Genomic DNA, 9,680 nt, shown 5'->3' with positions numbered 1-9,680 from the left:
GCCAGGGGGGCCCTGTGGCGGGACCCAGGCTTCCCCGCCACGTGTGTCCTGTCGGCAGGAGCCCTAGGGGGTCTCCCTCTCAGGATATCCCTCTCAGGGATAGAGACCCGCTGATCTACTAAGCCCACTGCCTTGCCATAGCCCCCTTCCCCTGGACACACTTTGCAGTAGAGCTAAGAAGGCCGGAATCAATATCTACACTGCAGAAGAATGTTTGGATCCCCAGGAGACAGCCTGTACCCCATGGCTGCACCCCATGACAGCCCCACTGCCTGGCGTCAGGACCTGCCGCCGCTCCCCACCCTAACCACCCGCAGGGCTTGTTCACTGGTTCTTCCCGCTTGGTTTTCCCGCCTTCTCTTGGCTGTCCAGGCGGGCAGGGCTGCCCTGCCCCCTCCGCCTGGCCTGCTCCATTCTGGCCACTGATAGCAGACACAGAAGTGACCTGTGCTGGGCACCCACCCAGGAACTGGACAGGGTGCTCCATGCTGGGCAAGGCATACTCCCAGGTTGGTGGTCTCAGGTCTGGGGGGCAGAACATTCCTGCAAGACCTGCATAAAGTAGTGAATCTGGGTTTGCACCAAGGGCCGTGAAGCGAGGAGAGTCCATGGAAGATGGGAGCCACCAGCAGCCACGAGGGGGCCAGGGAGAAGGACCTGGGTTCAGGGTAAAGGCTGTGGTCTCTGAGCGGGTGAGATCCAAGGGCAGATGGAACCACCACAGTGGTTTGGGGAGCAGGAAGGAGGCCCTCTAGGAGCACCCAACAGGCTGCGGCAGGGAGGGGATCCTGGATGAGGTCAGAGGAGTGGCAGGGAAGACCTCCAAGGCCCCTGGAGGCATTCAGTCTTTCTTTTACCGCAGAGGAGCAGAAAGAAGTGGAGTTTCATCTTCCATTTGTATACGATTTTTGTAGCAGTGCAGAACTTCCATTCTGCCAGAGCTACTTCCACTGTTAGACAGAGCCGTGGCCCCGAAGAGGTCCACATCCTCCCCTGAGAATCTGTGAATGTGGTGCCTCCGGCAGCAAAAGGGTCCTAGCCACATAAGGATTTTGAGATGGGGAGGTTACCTGGGATGATCCAGCTGAATGCCATACCATCGTAAGGGTCCTAATGTATGGGAGAGGGAGGCCGCAAAGCCCAAGTCAGAGAAGATAGAATACTAGAAGCAGGTGAGAATCAGGAGGACTAGAGGCCAGGCACGGGGTGTTTCAGAAGCTGCAAAGGGCAAGAGTTCTTTGCTAGAACACAGCCCCAGCAATACCTGGATTCTAGACTAAGACTCATTTTGGACCTCTGACCTCCAGAACTGTTAGAAAATAAACTATGTGGTTTCAAGCCACTGCATTATTGACCTTTTGTTACAGCAGCTATAGGAAACTCATACAATCTAATATGTATAGTCCAGAGGTTGCTGTTCACTGTCTCTAACTTCGAGACTCGCTCACTGCCACTGAACCCAATTTTGGATCCTTGGCCATCAACCATATGTTGATCACACCACAGATGTGGTTTGTGAGGCACAAGGGATCTTCCAAAAGATCCTGGTCTATCCCATGAGACCTGGCCTCCAAGTGTACCTGCCCTTGCAGAAACACCTGGAAGGGGCAGTATTCCTGATGGACACTCGGTGCAGGGGATGGGCCAGGCATCCAGCTTTCTCTGCATGGTCACACAGGACTCGAATTCCATAATCATTTTGAGAATGTCAAAATCCATCATATTAGCTCAAGTGCATCACTGCTGAGTTTAATAACTCAGAAACACCAAACAACTACTCCAGGCATCTCAAAAAGAAGTTCACAAACCAGGCGGTGTGCGGTGGCACACACCTGTCTGTAATCCCAGTGGCTCAAGAGGCTGAGACATGAGTATCACAAGTTCAAAGCCAGCCTCAGCAAAAGCGTGGCACTGAGCAACTCAGTGAGACCCTGTCCCTAATAAAATTCAAAATAAGGCTGGGGATGTGGCTCCGTGGTCTAGTGCCCCTGAGTTCAATCCCTGGTACCAAAAAAAAAAAAAAAATCACAAACTAATAGGCAGGTGTCAGTGTCCCCAAAAGCTGTCACATAAAATAAAGCAAACTATAGCAAAGAGAGCGAGGCCTGTCGGTCTGGACAGTGGGTACAGGCTAGCATTCTGCTTCAACGCCCCTCCCTGCTGAGGCACCAGCCCACGTGCAAACAGACTCTCGGAGGCTATTGGGTCACTCAACAAACTTTTATTGACACCACCATTAGCCTTGCTGGTCTGGGTCGGGCACACGTTGGTGGGCACGAACCTCCCTGACACATCTCCCTCTGAAGGGACTTACCCAGGGCGGGTGAGCAGGTTTAAGGAGAAATGTCAGTCTGCAAGAGGACGGTTCCAGGTCGTCTGGGTGTCCAGGGTGAGTCCAGGGGACCCATCAGACCCATCAGACGCCGTGTCCTGTCCCCATCTACAACGTTTTTTCCAATACAGACCAGATAATGAAGGGCCTTCAACAGGAAAATGATCAAACGTGGCACCGAACCTGGGGCACCTGGTAGGACGGCAGATGCTTCAGGCCTCTCTGGGCCTCTCCGTCTCCTGTGAAGGCAGCCCAGGACGTCTTCCGCCCCAGGGCGGCGGGGAGGATCCCTCCCCACGAGCCCCGACTTCCGGGTGGACGACAGGCACTCTCTATGCAGCAGGGACGGTGGCCTCTTGACTTTGAGGGTTTGGGTCTTGGTTATTCCGGAGGGAAAACGGTGGGGCTACCCACGAGGGTCACCCAGTTCCCGAGCCGCTGCTCACCCGGGACGCACAGCCCGGCCTTCCCTCCTGGCCTCTGGCTCTCCCTCCCTGGAGCTGGGAGCCCAGGGATGTCATAGACCAACGATGTCACTATAGCCAAGGAACCCGGAACCTTGGTGGCCTGGGGGAGGGGAAAGCTGTTTCGCCGCCACCCCAACCCCCATGTCCATGGTGAGGTCCATCGAGTTAGTGCTGCCCAAGGATGCAGTGTACCTGGCTGGCTCCAGCCTAAAGGGGCAGGTGACCCTCACCCTGAACAGCACCCTGGTGGACCCCGTGGTGAAGGTGGAGCTAGTGGGGAGGGGCTACGTCGAGTGGAACGAGGAGGTCGGGGCCTCCCGTGACTACAGCAGGGAGGTCATCTGCAACAATAAGGCCGACTACGTGCACAAGACCAAGACGTTCCCGGTGCAGGGTAAGGAGATGCTGCGAGCCCAGAGCCCTGTGGGACCCGGGGCTGAAGGTCAACACCAACCACCCCTAGCGGGACTGGGGACAAGCAGTTTCCACCCTAGGAGCCAGCCGGGCACAAGAGACACCACCAGGCCAGGAGCAGTGGGGACACCTAGCCCAGCGACTCAGAGGCTGAGGCAGAAGGATTGCAAATTAGAGGCCGGGCAACCGAATGAGACCCCTGTCTCAAAATAAAAAGGGCTGGAGGTGTAGCTCGGCAGGAGAGCTCCCTGGGCTCAGTCATCAATTAAAAAATAAAAAGTGCCAGGCGTACAGAACGGGACTGTGTTCAGTCAGGACAGAAGCGCTTCTGGAAGACCCCAGCGTCCCGCGCCACCTCTCCACGTTTCCAAGCCCCTGGACGCCCCTCCGAGCACCGACCTGAAGCCCATCTGTGCCAAGCACCAGAGCAGGGAGCCTGCATCGGATGCAGCAGATAGGTCTCTGGGAACTTCAGGCCTCTGTGTCTGCTGTGGGGACCGGCCATGAAAAGCAGGCTGGGGAGAGACGGGGGAGGAAGAAGCAGGAAGTTCCCAGAAACGGAGGAGAGGGCCTCATCAGCAGACCAGGGGCGCAGGGCAGAGCTTGGTGCTCAGACCATGTGCGTGGCCACATGAGGCCTGGGTTCCACTCTCAGCTCCAGAACACAAAATCAAACTTCAAGCTCCTACTGTATACCAGGCACTGCAGGTGAAGCTCACAGGAGTTTTATCTGTCCTGCCCCCTGCCATACACACACTGCCTAAAACCGTCTCTGGCACACAGTAGGTGCTCAGCTCGTCCTGGCTGAATCCTGAGGGTCCGAACTTCACTTACTTTCTTTTTTTTTCGGTATCGATGGAATCCAGGGTCCTACCTAGCCAAGCCCTCTCCCACCGAGCTACACCCCCAGCTCTTTTTATTTCTGAGACAAGTCCTTCCTAAATTGCTAAGGCCGGCCTCCCTTGTGTCCTCCTGCCTCAGCCTCCCGAGTTGCTGGGATGTCAGGCACTCAGCACCACGTCCAGGCCCAGCCTCCGCTCTCTGGAGCCCAGAGCTGGGGTGCGCAAGTCCACATCAATACTTTGGGGTGACCATGCCAGCCATGTCCCTCTCCAGTCCAGTCAGGGACGACGGTTTACGGGCCCACAGAGGAGGTCCTTGAAGGTATAGAGAGAGGACAGAGGAGCCAGCCCCAGAACCTGCACCTCCCTGTCCAAACACTATAAATAATGGGGGAAACATGAAGAAAAGGAGAAGAAAAAGATTCTAGAACCTTCTGATGGCCTCGGTGTGTTTTGCTTTCAGATAATTGGTTAAGTGCAGGCAGCCACACCTTTGACTTCCATTTCAACTTACCTCCCAGGCTCCCCTCCACCTTCTCCAGCAAAACCGGCCACGTCTCCTACTTCATCCAAGCCTCCTGCCTGGGCCGCGAGCGCGTGCTGGCCCAGAAGAGGACCTACCTGTTGATTCAAGGGACCTCGGACTTCCACCCGGAGCAGTCCTTCCAGGTGCCCAGGGGGCGTTGGGGCGGGGAGCCAGGCCCACGGGGGCTGCCAGGGTGCCAGCAGCTGCCCGGCCCAGAGGACTCACTAAAGGTGGCCACCAACCAGGCCAGGGACTAAGCCAGGGTGATTCTCCTCCCCGGGACACTGAGGGTGTCGGAGACACACTGGGCTGTCACGGCAGTACAGGGGACAAGAGGCCAGGGATGGCCCCCGAACCCCAGAAGTCAACAGTGGCCTTTAAAGGAAGAGAGGAGGGGCTGGCATGGTGGCTCAGCGGTGGCATGTGGCATGGTGGCTCAGTGGTGGCATGGTGGCTCAGCAGTGGCGTGGCGGCTCGCGGTGGTGAGGTGGCTCAGCGGTGGCATGTGGCGTGGTGGCTCAGCAGTGGCGTGGTGGCTCAGCGGTGGCGTGGTGGCTCAGCGGTGGCATGTGGCATGGTGGCTCAGTGGTGGCATGGTGGCTCAGCAGTGGCGTGTGGCGTGGTGGCTCACGGGGGCGTGGTGGCTCACGGTGGCGTGGTGGCTCAGCAGTGGCATGTGGCGTGGTGGCTCACGGGGACGTGGTGGCTCAGTGGTGGTGTGCTGGCCTGGCACGTGCGAGGCCCTGGGTTCGACCCTCAGCACCACGTAAAAACCTATAAAGGTGTTGCGTCCGTCTACAAAAAGGGAAAGGAGGAGAGAGGGCAGTGTGGCCGGCCAGGGGACAGTGGGCTTTGGGGGCCACTGGTGGGTGTCGTGAGGGGAGTCCCAGCACGGAGCCCGGGGAGGCCAGGGGCGCTGCCCAGCCTCCTGCAGTGCCCAGGACACCACCCAGAGAGAGCCACAGCGGCTGGGACCCTCGGGGACTCAACCAAGCAGAAGCCCCAGAGCCCCTCTGGGTGGGAGAGAGGCCGGACCCTCAGTGGCCCCCGTCATCTGAGTCCTCAGACACAGAGCTGGTGTCCCTAAAAGGCAAATGCAGGCGCTTCAGTCCCCGGACAAGGAAGGACAGTGCAGCTGTGGTCACCTGAGCGCCAGGCTGTCCCAAATCCCATTTTGAGGCCTGGTCCAGAGGGGAAGCTGGGGCAGTGGAATGACATTGGTGAAGGTCACGTACCTCCGCAGGGACTTCCCTGTCATCAGAGCATCAAGGGCATTGGGCCCTGGAGATTCTCTGAGGGGGTGGGTGGCAGGCCCCTCCTGCTGCCCGGCCCTGCGGGCACTCCGGGTAAAACAGGCTGGCCCTGCTGCCTCCAAGGTCATCCAAGGGCGATGACTGGACCTCCTGATGGTGTGATTATCTCAGTGACAAAGCGACCTCTGAGCAGCCCACAGGGAGGCGGGCCTCCAGGAGGGCCAGTGTTAGGGGTGTGGAAGGGCCCTGGGGCCAGCAGCCTGGGCTCAGGTGTGGCCCCTGCTCCTGGGTGACCTTCTGCAGGCCTTGCCCCCTCTCTGGGTGCCCGTGGGAACTAAGAGGACACAAGTTGGGCCTCACGACCAGTGGACCCTCCATTAGCCACAAGGCCCAGGGCAACAGCACGCCCAGGAGCTGGAAGTGCCCAGTTCCACGGAAACACCCCCCTCCACCACGGGGACTCCTGGCAGCAGGCTTGGGGTCAGGCCCAGGAGGAGGCCAGCAGACCAAGAGCTAAGTCATCACCCAGGGAGGGCTGGGGGCAGGAGGCCGCTGCGCTGCCCCCCTCTGAGCACTGCTCCTCCCCTCCTCCCCTCGGGGCCTTCCTTCCTACTTTTTCTTCTTTTTTGTTTTTTATTTTGTATTTTTCTGGTGCTGGGCACTGAAAGGAGGCCCCTGCAGGCCCTGGTCAGTACTGCAGGCTCCCCCTGGGGCCTGGGTTCCTAAGCTCTGCAGGGGCCTGGCGCATGCACATGCGCAAACTCTCCCTGAGACTGGGGTTTAGGAGGCCAGGGCAGGGGTCTGAGGCCCGGGTGGAAGGGAGGTCAGAGGGGTCAGGGGTCAGCAGTGGACCCAGAGCGGCACTTTTCAAACCGTGGAAGGACCCCGGGAGGTTGCGCTTTGCCGTCTCACTGTAGTGACACGCAGGCACCTGGGCCTGGACTCAGGACAGATCAGAGAGAGACTGGGTGGGTCCCCAACTCCATGTTTTATAAAATAAAAGAACACGACAGTGTGGTGGTGGCACACGCCTGTCCTCCCAGGTCCTTGAGAGGCTGAGGCAGGCCCGGGCGCGTAGCACACGCCTGTCATCCAGGGTCAGGAGTCTGAGGCAGGAGGATGGCGAGTTCCAAGCCAGCCTCAGCTAGGGTGAGGCGCTCCGTGAGACCTGTCCCTAAATAAAAACTGAGACTAGGGCTGGGGTGAGGCTCAGTGGCCCAGGGCCCCGAGGTCAATCCCCAGTACAAAAAAAAAAAATCAGTCTGGTGTGTTGCAATGGATCTCCCCCAGAATCTCAGCCCCCAGGAAGCCGGGGCCTGGGCAGCCTGGGCAGGCGCTCTCCCAGGGAGTCACCCAGAGTCCTGCCACCCATGGGTGGGTGGTTGTTGGATGGATGGATGGATGGACAACATGCCTTTCTTTTATTTGTTTATTTTTATGTGGTGCTGAGGATCAAACCCAGGGCCTCACAAGTGCTCTGCCATGAGCCCCAGCCCCAGCCCCTAACTGTTTTCTAATGAAAGAAAATAATAGAAAATGTCAGAATATGGGCTGGGGATGTGGCTCAGGCGGTAGCGCACTCGCCTGGCATGCGTGCGGCCCGGGTTCGATCCTCAGCACCACATACCAACAAAGATGTTGTGTCCGCCGAAAACTGAAAAATAAAAAATAAAATAAAATGTCAGAATATATAAATGTGGTGGGTTGCGACCAACATGATTAAGAAATCCAGGGCTGGGCTGTGGGTCAGTGGTGGAGCCCTGGCCTACAGGATGAGGCACTGGGTTCGATTGAGACAGGAGGGTCGTGAGTTCAGAGCCAGCCTCGGCAACTTAGGGAGACCCCTGTCTCAAAATAAAAAAATAAAAGGGTCTGGGGTGTGACGCTCAGTGGTCAAGCGCCCCTGAGTTCAATCCCTGGTACCAAAAAATCAAAGAAAATGAATGATAGCATCGAATAAGTAGAATAGAAAATAACAGGAAAATGAGTTCAGAGAATGGCCACCAACGTTTTGCAGATGAATGGAATTGGAACACCCGGAACAGAAGGCCGTGTCTGTGCTCGAAAAGTCTTGGATGTTTGGAGCATTTCAGATCAGAGACACTCAATAAGTAAATTCAATACAAATATCCCCCCACTCCCAGACGGGAGCCAGGTCTGGTCCCAGGCTTTTCCCGGGAGGCCCTTGGACCTGTCACAGACAGCAGGTGCGCGCCGCGGCGGAGTGCTGGCCCAGGACAGTGAGGACCAGGTCCATCCCAGCAAAGAAAAGGAAAAGATGAACAGTGAACCCTGCATGCGTGTGCGTGCGCTGTGCGGCGCCCGCGAGGTTCCCAGCAGCCCCTGCCACAGAGCCAGCGAGCGCCCGCAGGGGCCCACACAGCCCTCCTGTGGGATGCAGGGGGGTCGGGGATGGAGGGACAGGTCATTTTGCAGGGTTCTCAGTTGCTGTCGTGGAAATGGACAAGATGGACGGTTCTTGGTTCTTCCATTTGCGATAGGGTCCTGTCCCCATAAACCGGTCATCAGGTGAAAATATCCTTAACTGTAAAATGCATATGATGCAGCTGACCCAGGCACCTCGTGTTAGCAACACGGCACGCTGCACAACGTTGGCTGCTCCCCTTCACAACTGTGGGGTTCACCTGGGAGCTGCAGCTCACTCACAAGAAAATATGTTTGCTTGGGTGGGGGGCGGGCGGGATCCGTATTTAAAATTCAAAATGGAGTTCCTAGTGAATGCATATCATTGAAATATTTGCCTAAGCCCAGGGTCTTGCTCTTAGACTGTAAGCTATTACACGGTCTTCCAAAAAAAAAAAACAATGCTCAGAGAAGTCAAGCCACTTATCCAAGGTCGCACAGCCAGAGAATCATGGGAGGGGGATTCTGTGGATTTCCTAAGACTGTTTTGCAGATAAGGCCATTGATATTCAGATCAGTCAGGAAGCTGGGAGACAACTGCAGGGTTGGGGGTGCAAAAGCCCCGAAGTACCAAGGAGCTCTTGGGACGGATGTGGGTCAGGCCGTGGGTCTCCCAGCCACAGCCCCTCACTGTCGTTCCCCTCCCCCTGCAGGACCCCCTGTTTGTGCAGGCCGAGAAGAAGGTGTCCTACCACTGCTGCCGGCGGGGCAGGGTGTGCCTGCAGGTTCGCATGGACAGGAACACCTTCATGCCGGGGGAGAAGGTGGTGTTCACCTCGGAGATCCACAACCAGACCAGCAAGTGCCTCCGGACGGTGGTCTTGGCCCTCTACGCCCACATGCAGTACGAGGGCTTCACGCCCATGGCCGAGCGGCGGTGGCGCGGGGACAGCCACGAGCTGCTGCGGCAGGAGGCCAACACCCAGATCGCCGCCTTCAGCAGCACCACGGTGGTCAGCACCTTCAGCCTGCCCCTCGTGCTGTCCGTGAGCAGCGCCCTGCTAGACGACCAGATCATGCGGACCAGCTACGAGCTGGTGGTCACCGTGCACCTGCCCTGGTCTCTGGCCAGCGTCAAGGCCAAGGTGCCCATCGTCATCACCAGCATGCCCGCCAAGTCCTCCAGCTGCCAGCTCTCGCTCGGCGGAGAGCCGGGATCCGCCGGATTAGGTGCCCAGACTTCTAGATATTAAAGCTTCTCTGACTCGACCAGGCCTTGGCCTTGTCTTCGTACTGGGGACGGAGCCCAGGGTCACCTCACCTCTGCGCCATAGTCCCTCCTTTCTTACATATTTTATTTAGAAACAGGTCTCACTGAATTGCTGAGGCTGGCTTTGAACTCGTGATCCTCCAGCCTCAGCCTCCGGGCCCCTGGGAGGACAGGTGTGGCCACCCAGCCGCCACCAGTAGCCCTTTGTCCTG

At 57.7% G+C, this 9,680-nt stretch overlaps 1 protein-coding gene across 1 annotated transcript; it reads left to right on the top strand.

Annotated features, from left to right (window-relative positions):
* Positions 1–2,923: 2,923 nt before the first annotated feature.
* Arrdc5 (arrestin domain containing 5) lies at positions 2,924–9,467 on the top strand. The gene is made up of 3 exons (XM_005332060.5): positions 2,924–3,193; positions 4,519–4,724; positions 8,912–9,467. Exons 1-3 carry the CDS (start codon positions 2,941–2,943, stop codon positions 9,449–9,451), a joined length of 999 nt encoding a protein of 332 aa, XP_005332117.1. The 5' UTR covers positions 2,924–2,940; the 3' UTR covers positions 9,452–9,467.
* Positions 9,468–9,680: the final 213 nt, after the last annotated feature.

This window comes from Ictidomys tridecemlineatus, chromosome 2 (assembly GCF_052094955.1).
Source record: "Ictidomys tridecemlineatus isolate mIctTri1 chromosome 2, mIctTri1.hap1, whole genome shotgun sequence".
In the NCBI taxonomy this organism is placed as follows: Eukaryota; Metazoa; Chordata; class Mammalia; order Rodentia; family Sciuridae; genus Ictidomys; species Ictidomys tridecemlineatus.
Note: the sequence above shows the minus strand (reverse complement) of the source record. Positions and strands in the feature narration are given on the sequence as shown.

What these genes read in the sequence shown, in the direction of transcription:
- Arrdc5 (XM_005332060.5), top strand. Translation starts at nt 2,941, where the DNA reads ATGTCCATGGTGAGGTCCATCGAGTTAGTGCTGCCCAAGGATGCAGTG. An exon ending in CAAGACGTTCCCGGTGCAGG is followed by an intron (nt 3,194 to 4,518) that starts GTAAGGAGATGC and finishes TTTTGCTTTCAG; the next exon opens with ATAATTGGTTAAGTGCAGGC. An exon ending in ACCCGGAGCAGTCCTTCCAG is followed by an intron (nt 4,725 to 8,911) that starts GTGCCCAGGGGG and finishes CTCCCCCTGCAG; the next exon opens with GACCCCCTGTTTGTGCAGGC.